Source organism: Neoarius graeffei, chromosome 12, assembly GCF_027579695.1.
Source record: "Neoarius graeffei isolate fNeoGra1 chromosome 12, fNeoGra1.pri, whole genome shotgun sequence".
In the NCBI taxonomy this organism is placed as follows: domain Eukaryota; kingdom Metazoa; phylum Chordata; class Actinopteri; order Siluriformes; family Ariidae; genus Neoarius; species Neoarius graeffei.
Genome location: NC_083580.1, coordinates 72,587,611 through 72,607,013, shown reverse-complemented (window position 1 = coordinate 72,607,013; position 19,403 = coordinate 72,587,611). Strand labels below are relative to the sequence as shown.

General features: G+C 40.3%; 1 protein-coding gene across 3 annotated transcripts; it reads left to right on the top strand.

Annotated features, from left to right (window-relative positions):
- The first annotated feature begins 3,818 nt into the window (after window positions 1–3,818).
- On the top strand, window positions 3,819–13,592 carry LOC132895602 (heterogeneous nuclear ribonucleoprotein A/B-like). Of its 3 annotated transcripts, none has more exons than XM_060936365.1 (9): window positions 3,819–3,921; window positions 4,380–4,589; window positions 9,947–10,115; window positions 10,455–10,613; window positions 10,700–10,831; window positions 11,032–11,128; window positions 12,466–12,630; window positions 12,725–12,810; window positions 13,232–13,592. In XM_060936365.1, the coding sequence occupies exons 2-8, from the start codon at window positions 4,402–4,404 to the stop codon at window positions 12,793–12,795; spliced, it is 981 nt and encodes a 326-aa protein (XP_060792348.1). In that variant the 5' UTR covers window positions 3,819–3,921; window positions 4,380–4,401; the 3' UTR covers window positions 12,796–12,810; window positions 13,232–13,592. The 3 variants fall into 3 exon arrangements, with proteins under 3 accessions (XP_060792348.1, XP_060792349.1, XP_060792350.1); XM_060936367.1 differs by lacking the exon at window positions 3,819–3,921 and adding an exon at window positions 7,077–7,523 and having other exon boundaries at window positions 4,499–4,589; XM_060936366.1 differs by lacking the exon at window positions 12,725–12,810.
- Window positions 13,593–19,403: the final 5,811 nt, after the last annotated feature.

The following is a 19,403-nucleotide window of genomic DNA, read 5'->3' as shown; positions in this document are numbered from 1 at the left end:
ACCATGTGTAGAACAACAGCAAGAAATTTTTTTTTTTTTGTCCTAAAATGCAACAGCAACCACATCCTGTTAACATCTATTTTTGTTAATAGCTACTGGACTTCATCATGGCCTGTATGATTTGAAAGAGAATAAGTACAGCAGACGGTAACATTTAGTGACTGTGTTTATGTAAACAAAAATTAACTAAAGGGGGGAAAATAAGACTTAGGCCATTATTCCATCAACTTGAATGAGAGAGCATTTATTCTTTGTTTGAAACACTACACATTTTAGCTTATTAATACAATAATGTTTTTTTTTTTTTTTTTGCATGGAAGATCAATTGCCTCAAATTTACTGGCTGAAGAATCTGTTGAGTTTTCTGCCAATTATATATTAGAGTTCTTATGGTTGCAAATTTTCCCATAATGCAATCCTCGGCGCAGTCTTTGGAGATGAGCTGGGCTCTTTTTTTTTTTTTTTTTTTTTTTAAATAAATGTACTGAGCTGGCATGGTTGTGTTTTGACACAGCAAGTCTAACAATTTTTGGGAGATTGTCAGCAATTTGTCAAATGCTTCAAGATGTGCTGTTACAAATATCAGCTTTGGTATGAGAACATCTAATCACTAAGTTATCAATTACTTAAGTTTTGCAATTACTTAAGTAAATTGTCAGCTTTAATACCCCTTTCACTAGTAAACTGATGTCATGTGGCCTGTATTTGCATATTATAATGCGACTGACTTGGAACTTGTGATGCAATAACTCCTCCTGTCACATGGTCAATACTAACTGTTTCTTAAAATCATTTGGCCAAACTGTTGCAGCGGTGTTTTTCACACATTAACCAGTTCTATTAACACTCCTAAAAGTATTTTTTTAATAGGAAGCAAGCACTGGTAAATTTAGAGACTTATTTTTTTATTTTAAGTCTAGTTAAAATATATTTTTTCTTTAATCCCCATCAGTTTGCGTTTAATGTGTATAATATTTTAGCAACTTGAATTAAAAGAATCTGGATTGGGTTGAAAGATTAGAAACTCAGCTTTGGCTAAGTGAAGCATAATAGAAAAAAAAATAAGATGAGCTATCCATCTTTAAATTGTGGTCAACACTTAAATCGACATCAAAACCTGCAATTGCTGCAGCACAGTATTTACATGCGTTTCAGGCAGACTTTACCCTTTTCATAAATCTGATCTTTTTCTTGTAGACAGAACACACTGTGTATGTTCTTGGTTATGGATGGTCTTGAAATGGACTGAATGTCTCCGAAAGCTATACAAAGTAAAGTCTGAATGTGTGTTTAAATTTTTTTTAAACTGTGTATAATTATTAATGGAGATATATATATATAATGAGATTCCATGCTTATGGGTACTGAAATGGGGACATGAACTTATTCACCTAAAACCATTTCTTTTTTTACCATCAGGTCACAAAACATGTACTCTTTAATGAATGATATGTTAAAAGATGACTTTAATTTTCTGAGATGTAATAAAAACATATTTATATGCCAAAGTCAAGCCTGTGAGTTCCAAAATGATGTCTGTTACATTACTTCTGTTACGATTGTCCATCTCGCGTCTGTTACAAATTAATTACAATCTAGCTATATACCATGTTAATCTTATTGAAAGAATGTGTATGTTTATTCTACTACACATGTTTATTAATTATATTTGCTAAAACATCACCTTCCTATGTTTCAAAAAGTAATTCTACATTGTTAAAATTGAGAATATATATGTCCACAACACTTCTGTTACGTTCTGACTTTGGCATATAAATGTTTTTATTACATCTCAGAAAATTAAAGTTATCTTTTAACATATCATTCATTAAAGATTACATATTTTGTGACCTGATGGTAAAAAAAAATGGTTTTAGGTGAATTTTTAAAAATAAGTTCATGTCCCCATTTCAGTACCCATAAGCGTGGAATCACTCATATATATATATATATACTTAAGATATGTACTAACATGCTGCAGGTTTATATTTATCCTAATTTATTTATCATCTTCCCTTTACAATTTTACGATACGGGCTTTAAAGGAACAGTCCACCGTACTTCCATAATGAAATATGCTCTTATCTGAATTGAGACGAGCTGCTCCGTACCTCTCCGAGCTTTGCGCAACCTCCCAGTCAGTCAGACGCGCTGTCACTCCTGTTAGCAATGTAGCTAGGCTCAGCATGGCCAATGGTATTTTTTGGGGCTGTAGTTAGATGCGACCAAACTCTTCCGCGTTTTTCCTGTTTACATAGGTTTATATGACCAGTGATATGAAACAAGTTCAGTTACACAAATTGAAACGTAGCGATTTTCTATGCTATGGAAAGTCCGCACTATAATGACAGGCGTACTAACACCTGCGCGCTTCGACAGCGCATTGATACTGAGCTCTGTATCAATGCGCTGTCGAAGCACGCAGAAGGTGTTAGTACGCCTGTCATTATAGCGCGGACTTTCCATAGCATAGAAAATCGCTACGTTTCAATTTGTGTAACTGAACTTGTTTCATGTCACTGGTCATATAAACCTATGTAAACAGGAAAAACGTGGAAGAGTTTGGTCGCATCTAACTACAGCCCCAAAAAATACCATTGGCCATGCTGAGCCTAGCTACATTGCTAACAGGAGTGACAGCGCGTCTGACTGACTGGGAGGTCGCGCAAAGCTCGGAGAGGTATGGAGCAGCTCGTCTCAATTCAGATAAGAGCATATTTCATTATGGAAGTACGGTGGACTGTTCCTTTAATAGTGTAAGTTTTTTTTTTTTAATTTTTAAATAGTACACCATTTAATAGAGCAACATGAGGATGGTGGTGATGGTAGCATGGGCACTGGTGTACCTCATCAGACCTTCAGACTAGTAAAGTATTATCGAGCTTGATAAAGAGTTAATGTAATGAGATATCGAAGTATTTGTCCTTCAGATGTATTTACTCAACACCTCAAATGGTTAAACATTTTAGCTGGAATCATAATAGGACAACAAATAAATGACTAGACTGAATATTCAGTCCTGAAGATTGGTTATTTTTTTTAGTCTGATTTATGAATGTAAAATTAATTTGCATTATTATTATTATTATTATTTTAACTAACTTATAGCTTTGTATTATAAAACTAAACCAGATATAATGTATAGCTAAACCCCCGTGTCTCAGGTTACAATGTGTCTGTAACTCTTATTAAACTGGATCTGGCAGGTTAAACAAGGATGTGCTCTCATACCATGGTGAACTAATGTATATTAAATAATCAAATGTATTTGTTTTATAGTTATTTTACAAGGTGTGTGTGTGTGTATAAAAAAAGATAACATACATTTTTTATATAAATATAATTTCCAACAAAATGTGACACATGCATGCCAGTTTTTGCATATTTCTCTATACATGTTGACTGTAAAACTACTGGTCAGGCTAGAAAAGCTTGCTTGTTTAAATCTGGTTCCAGTGTTGATAAGTTTAAAGATGTGATATGTTTAAAAGTTTAACATGTCATTTAATAGTCCTTATGAGAACTTGCTTTTGTTTACTTGTTGACCTGTTTGTCTCTTATAATATTTACAATCATAAACGGCTTAAAAAAATTAATCATGATGCTTGTGAAAATTTTGTAAGTACGTCAGTTGATGTCTTAAGATTGTGAATAGTTTAAGATGACTGGGACATTTTGTGCTTGGTGTGGGCCCTCGGTTTGAACTGGCATTGAAGTTGCTCCTGAAGAGCGTAACAGATGACGCAGTAGCGGCACTGACCAATGACAAGCTCCCGTCAATGCGCTGTTCCTTTTGGTTGTCCAATCAGAACATGGTTTATTCAGTGCGTCTCTATCCGGCAATATAAAAGCTGCCACGAGTCGGCGCTGTGACCGAGAGGCCATCTTGAACAGTAATCGCAGGCTTGCAGAGCTGAAACAGTAAGCCGGCATATATATATATATATATGTGTATTTTATATATATTTTTTATTTAATAGTCAGTCATAATTTGCTCCTAGTGTTGCATAAACATACTTTAGAAATAGATTAAAGGGTATTTCTGAAACTGTGCTATCTGTAGTAAGTGTATGAAATGAGCAGGCCGCGAGTGTAGCATCTTAGCTAAGCTAGTTAGCATGTAGCTATGTATGTTTTGTTACTTACGTGCGCCATTATAAGTGTATAAAACCGACTGGGATGTGTTTAATTTGCAGCGAAATATTTGGATATTTGACGCGTGGAAATATTTCTAGGTTGTTCTGCTTTATTTGTTAGAAACGTGTGGGGTTTTTGTTTTTAAATTATCTGCTAATCAGCGTTATCGTTGGAGATCAGTTATGCGCGGGCGCTGACTGCATGCATTTGACTGTGTTTTTCATGTCCCTTGTTTTTGGAAGGAGGTTAAAAAGGAAAGTCGCGATGGCCGACGACAGTGAACAGCAGTTCATGGAGACCTCGGAGAACGGAAATGAAGGAGACTCGCTGAACGGAGCAGCGGGTGCGGAGACACAGCTCGGGGCGGGAGGAGAGGCCGCTGAGGCCGAGTCTCAGAACGGGGCGTCGGATGGAGGACAGATCGAAGCCAGTAAAGCAGAGGAGGACGCCGGGTGAGACGAGCCTCTCGGGCTGCGATCATTTGTTTAAAGGCTTTTGTTCAGCCGCTCTTTGTTCGTGTGTGTATGGGGGATGGGCCATGTGAGCATCACTACGACGGTTTACACCACAGTGCTTTAGCCCGCAGTGTTCTATCCCCATCTTCAGGTGTTTTAGTCCCATCACTGAATTGAACCAAGTTTGATCATAACTTTGCCTTCTAACACCCCACTCCTGGTAAAAATAAATTGAGGCTGCACGGTCGCCTCACAGCAAGAAGGTTCCGGGTTCGAACCCAGCAGCCGGCGAGGGCCTTTCTGTATGGGGTTTGCATGTTCTTCCTGTGTCTGTGTGGGGTTCCTCCGGGTGCTCCGGTTTCCCCAACAGTCCAAAGACATGCAGGTTAGGTGAATTGGTGGCTCTAAATTGACCGTAGGTGTGAATGTGAGCGTAAACGTTTTGTTTTGTTTTTTGGAAGTAGAAACCTTTATTCGTCACATGCACACTTCAAGCACAGTGAAATTCATCCTCTGCATTTAACCCATCTGAAGCAGTGAGCACGTGCGCACACCCAGCCACACGGAGAACATGCAAACTCCACACAGAAAGGCCTTCGCCAGCTGCTGGGTTCGAATCCGGAACCTTCTTGCCGTGAGGCGACCGTGCTAACCACTACACCACCGTTTCAGCCCTGCGATGACCTGGCGACTTGTCCAAGGTGTACCCCGCTTCTCACCCATAGTCAGCTGGGATAGGCTCCAGCTTGTTAGCAACCCTGTAGAACAGGATAAGCAGCTCCATCCTCGACATTCTCCTTCCAACAGGCTCTGCATTTCTTCTCAGGATGTGCCCGTACCATCTCAGTCTCATCTCTCTTAGCTTAATTCCCAAGCTCGCCACATGTGCTGTCCTTATCGTGTCCAACCTTGTCGCTTCTATCGCAAACCTTAATATCCTCAGCTTTGCCTCCTGTCTCTTCGTTAAAGGATATACGCAGAACCTTTTATTTTTAAATTTAATTTCTGAGTGGGTAGTATCTCCATCCTTGAATCTTGTATGCTGCATAAATGAGAATTTAAAAATATATATTTTTGAGAGTTAAAATCAACTGCAAAGTTGGCATTTGAGCTGCCCCGCTGAGCCAGCCAGCCAGCCCTGAGTGCGTGACATCATAGCGGTAATCAGTTTTAAAGTGCATATCACGGGTAAATTTAGGGGCAAGTTCAATGTAATTCTCCTATTTTATATTAAACTTTGGTTAAATGTCTGTTGCATTTTGTGCAATTTTTTTATCTTGTGCAATACCAGGAAAAATTCAGTTGAAATCAAGCCATTTGAGGCGAATTGGTCCACCTCTGAAAAAAACTTGGCATTTGGATTTCCCAGGAAACATTGATTTTCATGACGTCGCGTGCGGGACGCCTCCTTCTGAATCCTACGTCAGCGCTGGTTTGTTTATGAGAAAACGACCTGGTGGTTTTCTGCAAATTTCTTCAACGTTATCGCATAATTATTAAAATGGTGAACAGATGTGTTGTAGGAGGATGTAGCAACACCAATCTTGATGGGATTAGTACTCATGGTTTTCCAAAAGACCAGACAATGAGGGAGAAATGGGAGCGCTTGGTCTACACAGGCTGTGCACAGAAACCGTGCAAGCTCTCGCAGCCTGCTGGCGCTTCCGCAGGTAACGCCACGAATCTGGCTCCCTTGGGATTTTTCCAGATGCATTTTATTTTATTTTTTTCTGCTGTAGACTGGTGGCCTTGTGCAAAATTACCCTTCTGGATGAGTGTGTAAAGGGACATACTTTCATATTAAAAAAAAAACAAACAAACCCGAAATTGGTCCAGAATATGCACTTTAACGTGGGGTGGCCTTGGGCTGAAGTGCCCTTGAGCAAGGTACCTGACCCCCAACTGCTCCCCTGGGTGCTCTGGTGTGGCTGCCCACTGCTCTGGGTGTGTGCTCACTGCTTCAGATGGGTTAAATGCAGAGGATGAATTTCACTGTGCTTTAAAATGTGCATGTGGCAAATAAAGGTTTCTTCTTCGTAATCAGTAAAACAAATATAACAAGGACAAACTTTTGTCTTTTGTAATTTTGCTATGAAAAATGAGTGGGTTCAATTCTGGTGTTTACACTCATGTCAATTTCATGTCCAAGTTTAATTCCATCAGTAACCGAATCCTGACGTGAAGCACTTCAGTTTGGCTTTTCGTCGTACTCTGGAGGAAGGGTTATTACTCGTGTTTTTGTTTAAACATCTGATGTGTGACGCTATTGAACATGAGGAATTCAAAAAATAAGATAGGAGAGCCTTTTATTATCCCACAAGAGGAAATTTATGTTGTTACAGCAGCAAAATATATAAAAGGAGAAAGATAAGGCAGTGAAGGAGTAGTGCAAAAGTACTAAGTATACAAAAAAAGCGCATATTTATAAAAGAAATGAACTACCAATTTAGAGAGAAAATTAACAAATTTTCCATGTCCCAACAGCTAGCCGCTGTGTTCGGGGATCAGGTCGTCGAGGCCCCTGCCTTCGACTGCCGCCCAATCCACACTACACCAGCCCCCTACGGCTATCTCTGTGGATGGTGAACCCACAGGAGGTCGGGCCCCCGTCACCGCTTCGGGCTGGGCCCCATGGGCAAAGAGAAATCAGCTGAGGTGGCTCGGGCATCTCTTTCGGGTGCCTCCTGGACACACCCCTGGGGAGGTGTTCCAGGCATGTCCCCCGGGGAAGACCCAGGACACGCTGGAGGGACTATGTCTCTCGGCTGTCCTGGGAACGCCTCTGTGTTCTTCCCGAGGAGCTGGCCGAGGTGTCTGGGGAAAGGGAAGTTTGGGCTTCCATGCTCAGACTGCTGCCTCTCCGACCCGGCCCCGGATAAAGCGGAAGAAGACGAGACGAGACGAATTAACAAATTTTGCATAAATTAACAGGTTTGCAATGAATTGGAGATGGCGAACCATAATATTCTCAGAATATTCTGAGAATGATTGCATCTTTTTAGAAATTCTTCTAATTTAAATTTAGAATGTTTTGGAGCTGTTCTGCTGACCTTTATTTATTTAATAAAAAAAATGCACAAAATACATAAATATCCATGTATCTTAATTGACGCAACACTTATTTCCCTTGTGGTCCGGCTAATTGTTGAGCTGCGTAGATTTAAACATGCAAACCCTTGATTTGATTCAGCTCACTAGTTGGTTTCTTCGACTACTTTTATGCCGCTTTTCCACTACAAACGCGGCTGTGCCGTGCCGAGTCGAGCTGAGTCGGGCTGAGCGGGGCTGTTGGAGTTGCATTTCGACTACAACCGCGCTGAACCGTGCTGGCTGGAAGTGGGTGGACACATTGGGTGGAGTTAGTGAAAGTGGGTGGACGTCATGTGATGTCGTTAAGCAGCGCAAACAGTGACATCAGTGACAGTGGCGGAACAAGTCAGAGCCGAGCCGGGGGCGGGGCAAATGACCGGACCCTTTATTAAAGCTTATCATAACATCATTTTAGGCTACAAAATGTCCACAACTGCGGTGTTTACCAATTTCAACACTACCGGGTGCAACTATGTTATTTAGTACATCAAGTCCTTCAAACGAACATGTAACTCAGAAACAAAAAACATTAGGATACTGTACATGGCTCATAATAAAACATCAATAGCCTATACTGCGCACATTATTTGAAGGGCATACGAATGAGCGCTCAGAGGTTGCAACGCTGACAGGAAGAGTCAGAAATAAAAGGAGGGCGGTGCAAACCTCACTGAATGCACTGTGTTTACCAATTTCAACACTACAGGGTGCAACTATATGTTATTTTGTACATTAAGTCCTTCAAACGAACATGTAACTCAGAAACAAAAAAACATTAGGCGACATACTGTACATGGCTCATAATAAAACATCAATAGCCTACTGCGCGCATTATTTGAAGGGCATACGACGAGCCTTGCGCTCCGCGAACTCGTTCACGATGCTCTGTATGTCACTGATTCAGTGATCTTTTAAGCGGTAGTCTCACGACCCGAATAGTAAACAATAAACATGGAGGACATGGAGTCGTTAATGTTGCTGGTCTTGGTGCTGTGGCTTGTTGTCACCGACAACGCGGACAGATACTGGCAAGAGCGTATAGATGAGGCGAGGCGCATAAGGCTTCAGAAATTCTCGTAATTCATAATTATTCTCCTTCCGGGTTTGCGGTGTTTACAGATCCCAGCGCGCTCGCGGGGCGTGTGTGGGCATGTGAGGACACGCCTCCTCACCAATCAGTGCACAGGGGAGTGTCTGCTCACGCCCCCAACCTCAGTCGGCACGGTTTGGCTCGCTTCAGCCCTACTCCAAAACGGTGCGAGTTTTAGGGGCTAAGCAGGGCTGAAACGAGCTGAGTCGTGCTGGTTTTTGGTAGTCGAAACGCGAGCCGTGTCGGGCTGAAGTGAGCTGAAGCGAGCTGAAGTGAGCTGAAAAAGGGTAGTGGAAAAGGGCCATTAGTTTGCATAACTCGAATGGAAAAATCCAGGTAAAATCTTGAAGTTCAAACTTTCCTTTTAAAAAAAAAAAGCTCTGTTCGCTTTAAATCTAGAATGATCAGAGAGACATGTTTGCTCAGCTTGATTCACATGGGGCTAAACCACATGAAGATGGGGGCTAATAATAATACACTGGCGGTTAAACCACATGAAGATGGGGCTAAAATACCAGATACTGCTGATTGCTGCAGAGGTTTAAATGAGCAGAGTTGTCTTGAGGGGAAAGTAGCTAAAGCTAGCTCAAGAAGTTGCTTGGGTGTTTAAATCGTGTACAAATTTGCATACTAGTTATTCATGATGATCAATGGTACTGTATATCACATTGCAAATAACATGAAGGTGCATGTTCACTTGGGATTTAATAGAATGCGGTTTTATCAGAATGGAAAATAATGGGCTATTTATTTGTTCAATAAGTTTTCCTGTGAAAAGATGTCCCTTTTGGTCGTGGCCCTTTGAATGAAAACTTGTGCATATACAAGATACTAAACTTTTTTTTTTTTTTTTTGGTCAAGAATGTAGAAAAAAAGAAGCAGCGACGCTGACTAGCCATGAAGGAAAGTGTTTACTTGCTTTTAGTACTTATAAAATGTCATATCTCCCAAAAGAGACTTTAAAACAAAGACCAAACAGGCGAGGTGGGGGTTCCCTTGTTTTTAAGCAAGAACAGTACCCTGTACACTTTTTTTTTTTTTTTTTTTAAACTGTATTACACTTTAAGTAAAGTTGCTTACTTGTTAACAAAAAAAAAACTCCACTGAATTTTGTTCATGTCTTAAGTTAATGTGATCTAAAATTGTGGGTTTTTATTTTCTGTTTTGCATGCAGCAAAATGTTTGTTGGTGGTCTTAGCTGGGACACGAGCAAAAAGGATCTTAAGGATTACTTCTCAAAATTCGGTGAGGTGATGGACTGTACCATCAAAATGGACTCCAACACGGGCCGGTCACGTGGTTTCGGGTTCATCCTGTTCAAGGAGGCAGCAAGTGTGGAAAAGGTATTTTTATTACACCTGCGATTGGGTATTCTTTACTTAGGGTAGGACATGGTAGATGTGGCTAAAAGGTAGCCATACTTGGATCTGTTCATGTCTAGCTCAGTAAGATTTGCCGACAAGAATCATGTATGAAAACTGTTTATTCTGGGAGGGGACAAGCTGTGGTACAAAAATGATACCAGGTACTTGTTTCATTCCATCAAATTTGGAAATGTCGCAACATTTTTCCTGAGTCACCACAGATAGCGTGTTAGAGAAATTACATTGCAGCGTCAATAGCCATATTTCTTAGCTCCAAGACTTGCCTTGGAAGGATTGTCAACTTTTTGTGGATTGCAGGTGTTGCAGCAAAAGGAACACCGATTAGATGGAAGACAGATCGATCCCAAGAAAGCGATGGCGATGAAGAAAGACCCTGTTAAGAAAATATTTGTTGGTGGCCTCAACCCTGAGACTACAGAAGAAAAGATTCGGGAATACTTTGGGGCCTTCGGCGAGGTGAGTACTTGCAAAGTGAATCTTAACGACATGTTTCAACCAAGTGTCTGAATACTGAGTTGTTTGCTTTATTAATTTATTTAAAGATTGAATCCATCGAACTTCCCACGGATCCAAAAACAAGCAAGAGGAGGGGTTTCGTCTTTATTACTTATAAAGAGGAGTCGCCAGTCAAGAAAGTCCTAGAAAAGAAATACCATACTGTTAACGGAAGCAAGGTAATAAAAAGTGTTTTTATTTATTTTTGTGTGAGAGAAACTTTTTACTGCTCAGGGTTTGTAGCGGTTACCTTGTACGCACCTCATGTTGCGCAGGTTACAGGTATCTACAGGATGACATTGTGCTCTTGTGTGTAAAGTTTCAGTTGGCCCAAGTGTAATGGATCTGCTTGATAATTAATGATTCTTTTCTGTTTCAGTGCGAAATTAAAGTTGCCCAGCCTAAGGAGGTCTACCAGCAACAGCAGTATGGTGGCCGTGGTGGTGGGTACGGAGGTCGTGGCAGGGGTCGTGGTGGTAAGTTGTGTTGTGATATCAGTGTGGAGTTATTTGGCATGTGGTCATTTTTATCTGATGCTGGCCGAAAGGCTCGAACGGGGATTATGTCGTGGCAATGTCTGTCTGTCTGTCTCAGGAAGGGTGCTCACCTTCTGAAATCAACTCCTCTCTCTCAATTTTTGGAGGAATTTCACGAAACTTGGCAGGATTCTTTGTCGGTAATATACACATTGTAATTGCGTTAAATTCGGTCACGTTTTACCAGAGTTACAGCCCTTGATTAACAAAACTATAATTTGACAATTTCATGAGGGAGGGGTGTGTCATCTCCCAACCCCCCCCCTTCTGAATTCAACTCCCCTCTCAATTTTTGGAGGAATTTCACCAAACTTGGCAAAAATCATTGTTGTATGTCAGTAGTATGCATATTTTGTTCAATTCGGTTGCATTTTACCAGAGTTGTGGCCCTTGATTAACAAGCTTGTACTTTGACAATTTCATGAAGGTGTGCTCACCTTCTGACATCAACTCCTCTTGCAATTTTTGGACGGAAGATCTCAAAGCTTGGCAAAAGGCCTTGTTATATGACGGTAATACACATTGTGACTTAATTTCACTTGTGAACTTTTTTACCAGAGTTTTGGCCCTTGATTAAATGACTTTGACAATTTCATGAGTGTATGATGTTCTGAAATCATCAACTCTCACTGTTTGTGGAGGAATTTCACCAAACTTGGCAAAAGGCTTTGTTACATGGCCGTTATACGCATATTGAAATTTTGTTTAATATGGGCAAATTTTATCAGAGTTATGGCCTTATACTTTGACAATTTCATCAAGGTGTGCTTGTTTTCTGAAATCAACTTCCCTCACAATTTTTCAAGTAATTGGGGGGGTATTTTAATCCCCCGCTGGCTGAAAGGCCTGAAGGGGGATTGTCATGGCGATGTCTGTCCCAGGAAAGGTACTCCGCCTTCTGAACTTAATTCCCCTCTCAATTCTTGGAGGAATTTCATGGAACTTTGCAGGATTTTTTGTTATACATCGGTAATATGCATATTGTAATTTTGTTCAATTTAGTCGCATTTTACCAGAGTTATGGCACAGTTGCCAGGGGGAATATTGTGCTCTCAGAGCACTCCTTTTTAAGAGTTGGCTGTAGTTTGAGTTTATCTTGCCTTAAGGATTTTGAAAGAGTTGTACTGCAGTGATTGGTTGCTTTTAAACCTGTAGATGTGTGCTGTATGACTAAGGGTTGTGTAATTTGAGTACTACTTGGTGCATTGTATACACATGCTTAACTTTTACAAGGTCACCTTGGTTAATTTGGCCTTGTGGATCACTTTCCTTCTCAGGCCAACACCAGAATTGGAACCAGGGATACAACAACTACTGGAACCAGGGCTATGGCAATCAGGGATATGGCTATGGTGGACAGCAAGGCTATGGCAGCTATGGGGGTTATGGCAATTATGACTACTCTTCTGGCTACTATGGCTATGGTGGTGGATATGACTACAGTAAGTGCACAGGCTGTCTGCTTCCGCTTGCCTGATCACCATGGTTCACTTACCTTTGCACAGAGGTGCTCAGATCCTTTCTCTCGTCTTTCAGACCAGGGCAATACAAGCTATGGGAAAACTCCAAGACGTGGAGGCCACCAGAGTAGCTACAAGCCATACTGATCACGTGTAGTGCAGGTATGCGGGTTTTTTTTTTCCCCCCCTGTGGTTAAGCGTAGACACTTCTTCTTTTGTTTGGAAATTATTAAAGGATCCCCCGGTTCAATTTTATTCGCTGGATTTATAAAAGTTTAAACCGACATGGATAAGAAGGGCTGTGGGAAGCCAGTGAATCTTACTAGCATTTATAAAATGTGCGTCTGAACTACACTACTTGATCAATAAGGGTTGAGGTGGTGGTGGACTGCTCACTGCATGTTGGAGATTAAAATATTCCTCAATTATATGTTGTAGAATATTCTGCTTTGCTTGGTGCTGTTTTCTGTTGGAATACAAGAACTCTTATTCAGCTCTTTACTGCTTATTCTTTAGGAGCATGTTCTTTCTTTTACTTCCTGCCTTGTTTTGCACTCATTCCTACACCTTTTCTTCTCCTCAGGCCATAAGTATTTTCAATCCAAGAACCCATAACAGCAGCAAGAGGTCATACAAGAATGGGACTCTCCTCCTTTTTTGTTTAGGTTTTTTTTTTCTTTTTTTTTTTTTGGGTATGATGGGACTCGTTCTCCATTTGTACAGGACAACAGATGAATGGGGACACTGTCACGTTCCACACTCTTATTTTATTTTCTTTGTCCACATTTCCAGTTGTGGAAGTGTAATTTTTACTGTACTTTTTGGTACCTTTTTTGAAGCTAATGTATTGTATGGTTGTATTTTACATGTCAACTGAATTTACAGCATATGAGGATCATGAGCTGCCAGAGCTTTTGAAATAAAATGTTTGAGTAATTTTTTTTCCGGTGTTTCCAAGATGTACCATTTCTTTTGTTGCTGCAATCCACATGCACAGAGTAAAGGAGGAGGGGAACCGAGGGGAGTGATATTTGGTTTGGAGTTGAGTAAAAATATCAGCATCTAGATCGTGTTTTCCACTTTGGCAGTTTTGATTCATTTTGAGTTTTACGTTTTTAGCTTGGTAAGCCTTTAAATGGTAGTATCCAGTAAGATTCAGCTTATTGCCTGTAACAAGGTGGCTTTTATGCCTTTATTGAGCTCTCATTCCTATAGTGTAATTGATAAATTGTTAGAAATAAACCTTTTGTATTATAATTGTCTATCTTTTTGTCCTATATTTGTAATGCTAGTGTTTTATCTGTAATTGTTTTTATGGATATTAAGCCCATTGTTGCATAGGATTTTGTTGATATCCAATTAGCAGGACATTCTGTAAGTTTATCAAAATTTTGTCCAAGCTTCTTGAGTCTAGATACGACTTCTACCTTGTTGCCTTTTAAAATCAGCACAAGTTAGTTGGCGAAACCAGAATTGCACATCTTTGGATTCTGAAAAGGGTGAGACTGAAATCAAGGAGAATTGTTTCACCTTGGGGCAATATCTACTGATGGGTTACACCAATATCTTATTGTAGTAATGGTCTTCCTAAAGCTGACATCTATAGTTGGTGCCTATGTGCGTGGGTGTGTTTTAAAGTATTCTTGGTCACATCACATGGTAGCCTTGATGCAAGAAGTGCAGAACAGGGAACATCAGTCTTTTTGGGGGTCAACTGTTTTTGTAATTTCATGAAAGTCTTAAGGAAGCTTATGTACACGCCGTGTTCAAGTAAGCTGGGGCAATTTCACATTCTTCTGCACACACTACTTTAGTGTTCTGCTACCAGTAATGATCCAACGCAATTGGGTATGTGTGTGTAAATAAATGCATCATTGACTGAAAAGGGATGAAAAATGTTAATTACTAGAATGAAAGTAAAGGGCCTAATGACACCCTTATAACATGACTTTTATAAAATGTTAACCCACTTTTAAGAGCGGTCCTACATGAGCATGAGGGTGGCTGCTGTTACCCTGCAATCATTTCTGCCTCCTCAGCTCTGAACTCAAATCTATGTAAGGTCTATTACACTCTTGCTATTCGTACAGAATTAAATGGGTTGTAGGAAACGTTCACTGTAGTACTGCTATTTTCAACAAAATCCCTTAACAGTAGAAGGCCCCGGTTAGATATGCGTGCACATACAGTGCCTTGAAAAAGTATTCATACCCCTTGAACTTTTTCGCATTTTCCCACCTTACAACCCCGAACTTAAGTTTTTTTTATTGAGATTATGTGATAGACCAACACAGAGTAGCACATGATTGTGAAGTGAAACGAAAATGATAAATGGTCTTCAAAATTTTAAACAAATAAAAATCTGAAAAATGTGATGTGCCTTAGTATTCATTCCCCCTGCGTCAATACTTTGTAGAGCCACCTTTTGCTGCAATTACAGCTGCAAGTCTTTTGTGGTATGTCTCTACCAGCTTTGCACATCTAGACACTGAAATTTTTGCCCATTCTTCTTTGCAAAATAGCTCAAGCTCAGCTAGATTGGATGGAGAGCGTCTGTGAACAGCAATTTTCAAGTCTTGCCACAGATGCTCAATGGGATTTAGGTCTGGACTTTGACTGGGCCATTCTAACACATGAATATTCTTTGATCTAAACCATTCCATTGTAGCTCTGGCTGTATGTTTAGGGTCATTGTCTTGCTGGAAGGTGAATCTCCTTCCCAGTCTCAAGTCTTATGCAGCCTCCAACAGGTTTTCTTCCAGGATTGCCCTGTATTTAGCTCCATCCAGCTTCCCTGTCCCTGCTGAAGAAAAGCATCCCCATAGCATGATGCTGCCACCACCATGTTTCACAGTGGGGATGGTGTGTGCAGGGTGATGAGCAGTGTTAGTTTTCCGCCACACGTAGCGCTTTGCATTTAGGCCAAAAAGTTCAACTTTGGTCTCCTCTGACCAAAGCACCACGTGTTTGCTGTGTCCCCTACATGGCTTCTGGCAAACTGCAAACGGGACTTCTTATGCCTGTCTTTCAACAATGGCTTTCTTCTTGCCACTCTTCTAAAAAGGCCAGATTTGTGGAGTGTACGACTTATAGTTGTCCTGTGCACAGATTCTCCCACCTGAGCTGTGGATTTCTGTAGCTCCTCCAGAGTGATCATGGGCCTCTTGGCTGCTTCTCTGACCAGTGCTCTCCTTGCTCGCTCTGTCAGTTTAGGTGGACGGCCATGTCTTGGTAGGTTTGCAGTTGTGCCATACTTTTTCCATTTTTGAATGATGGATTGAATAGTGCTTCTTGAGATGTTCAGAGCTTGGGATATTTTTTATAACCTAACCCTGCTTTAAACTTCTCCAGAACTTTATTCCTGACCTGTCTGGTGAGTTCTTTGGTCTTCATGATGCTGTTCGTTCTTCAGTGTTCTCTAACAAACCACTGAGGCCTTCACAGAACAAGTGTATTTATGCTGAGAGTAAATTACATGCAGTAGGACTCTGTTAACTAATTAGATGACTTCTGAAGGCAATTGATTGATTGCACTGGATTGTATTTAGAGGTATCAGAGTACAGGGGGCTGAATACTAATGCACACCACATTTTTCAGATTTTTGTTTAAAATTTTGAAGACCTTTTATCATTTTCGTTTCAATTCACAATTATGTGCTACTCTGTGTTGGTCTATCACATAAAATCTCAATAAAAAATTAAGTTTGTGGTTGTAAGGTGGAAAAATGTGAAAAAAGTTCAAGGAGCCTATGAATACTTTTTCAAGCCACTGTAATGTAGGAGAGGATAACTCAACTGTTAGGCTAATTTGAACCCAAGGAGCAACTTGGGATGTGTGCCGAAATCACTATCTAGGGCAAACAAGCCAAAATTACCAATCCAAGATGGCTCCTGGTAGCTGTATTGAAAATATAAATTTTTGAACCACTCACCACAGAAGTATGTGCAATACCTAATTTTTTTTGGGTATGGGGAATCCAGTAGTCACATTTTCATGGCTGAAGAAAAAGGGAACAAGCTATGGTCAAGGGCAAGGTAAAAAAAAAAATTGTAGTTTTACAGAAAACATGAGAAAAACAGAATAACCCTACCTCACTCATGGAATTGGGAGATCTATACATATAATTGAGGAGAGTATAAGAAAGCAAGCAGTGGATTTAATATAAAGAAATTGTATTTTCAATCCTACTGCTGTGATCAATGGAATGGAAACTTAGTGAAAAATACAAATCAAAACTTATTTTAGTAGGCAGCAATATCTTGAGAGGCTAAATGTTGTTTAACAGCCAACAATACAACTTTTAACATCACATTACTACTCTTTGTGTCACATAAACTAGGGTCAGGAACATGAAAAGTAATGCAATAATATAATACTGCTGGCCATCTTGGATTGATAATTTTCAGGCTGTTTGCCCTGGATCGTGATTTTTGGTACACGTCCCAAGTTATTCCTTGTGGTCAAATTAGCCTATAACAGTTGAGTTATCCTGTCCTAAATTACGTGCATATGTCTCTAAGCTAGGTTCTAGACTATAGCTACGAAATCAGTCCTATGTCATTGTGGCTATTCTACCTTAAACAAATCGGATGTTCTGTATATGCAGTTGATTAATACGCTCTTGCCTTCGTTTGCTACCTAGTGTCTCCTGCTGTTGAGACACCAACCAGCCCCATATCATTAAAATCATTGACGGATGCAGTGAATAACATTTTGATTCTCATTATAATGGAACCTGTCAAGGACTGGGGTATATTAGGCAGCAAGAGAATAGTCAGTTCTTGATGTTTTATTGGGAACAGGAAAAATGGGCAAGCATAAGGATCTGAGCTGACAAGGACCAAATTGTGATGGTTAGATGACAGAGCAGCTCCAAAACATCAGGTCTTGTTGGGTGTTCCTCGTCTGCAGTGGTTAATACCTACCAAAAGAGGTCTGAGGAAGGATAACTGGTGAACCACTGACAGGGTCATGGGCTCCTAAGGCTCATTGGTATGCATGAAGAGCAAAAGCTAATCCATCTGGGGAAACCGCAAAGAAGAGCTACTGTCGTACAAATTGCTGAAAAGGTGAATGCTGGCTATGGTGTCAGAACACAGTGTGTTGCAGCTTGCTGTGTAGCCTCAGACTGGTTACAGTGCCGGTGTTGGCTGAAAGCACCTACAGTGGGTACATGGGCATCAGAACTGGACCATGGAGCAATGGATGCAAGTGGTCTGTTTTGATGAATTGTATTTTCTCTTACATCATGTGAATGGCCATGTGTGTGTATCACTTACCTGGGGATGCACTATAAGAAGAAGGCAAGCCAGTAGAGAGTGTATGACACGCTGGACAGCGTTTTGCTTGGGAAATCTTGGGTTTTGGCATTTATGTGGATGTTACTTTGACACATACCACTGACCTCAACGTTCTTGCAGTCCAAGTACACCCCTTCATGGTAACAATATTCCCGAATGGCGTTTTGGTCTCTTTCAGAAGGAAAATGCACCCTCGCACAAGGCAAAAATTGTTCACGAATAGTTTGAGGAACATGACCAAGAGTTCAAGGTGTTGATATTTCCACGTTCCCCAAAGCTCAGTCTGATTGAGCAACTGTCAGATGTGCTGGCCAAAAAAGTCTGATCCATGGAAGCCCCACCTCACATTTTACAGGACTTAAAGGACCTACTGCTAATGCCTTGGTGTCCGATACCACAACACACCTTCAGAGATATTGTAGGGTCCATGCACCAGTGGGTCAGAGCTGTTTTGGTGACGCAAGCAGGACCTACACAATATTAGGCAGGTGCTTTTAATGTTACGGTTGACTGTTTTATACTGAAAATATGTTTGAGTTGGCTCTGTTCTTAACAGTAACCCAAAAAGCATTGAATAAAACAAGTTTATCAATATACACAGAAGTGTTTGTTTATTAGGTCCACGGACGTATCGTTTCAACATAGTGCATAGGGTTTATTAGAAACACCTAGTTTATTAATCCATCTTGTACACGTAGAGACTAATTAGGATAAATGGTCAATAATGATAAAAATAAAAAGCCGTACCTCAGGCTTTAGCGTGGGATAATTTAGCAGACCAGTCATTGAGTTTTTGCATGTGCCTCACTTTCTGCTGCTGTTAAATTTTAATTCCCAAATCAGTTTACTTTACTGAATAATCTCACATGGACAGTCTACACTTGTACTTATGAACTGCTGCTGTAGACATAAAGATGAGACACAGTACTGTTTGACTTCACAGCATATAGTTGTATAAGAGTAATGATGATCCTCACCGCTCTAGCCTCAGGATCGTAATGAACATCTAGATTTGTATAAAGCTGCAGTCTGACAGTTTGTTGTTAAAAGGGCCAATAATGAAATTGTAATAAATTAGTTTTCACATCTAAGATATTTCTTATATATAAATGCTTCATATATAAATGTTTGCAAACATCAAGTAATTAAAATGTCATTTAATTAATTTTGTTTTATTTACATTTATTGTTACAGTTGGGCAGCACGGTGGTGTAGTGGTTAGCACTGTTGCCTTACAGCGAGAAGGTTCTGGGTTTGAGCCCAGCAGCCAGCGAGGGCCTTTCTGTGTGGAGTTTGCATGTTCTCCCCGGGTTTGTTCTGGTTTCCCCCAGTTTTTATAGTGAAGAAACTACAACAAGCAATAGAGAAAGTAGAGGCATGGGCACAAGAATGTGGGTTTAGATTAGCGGTTGTAAGGTCAAAGGTACTTTTTTTTCCTTTTTTTTTTACTAAAA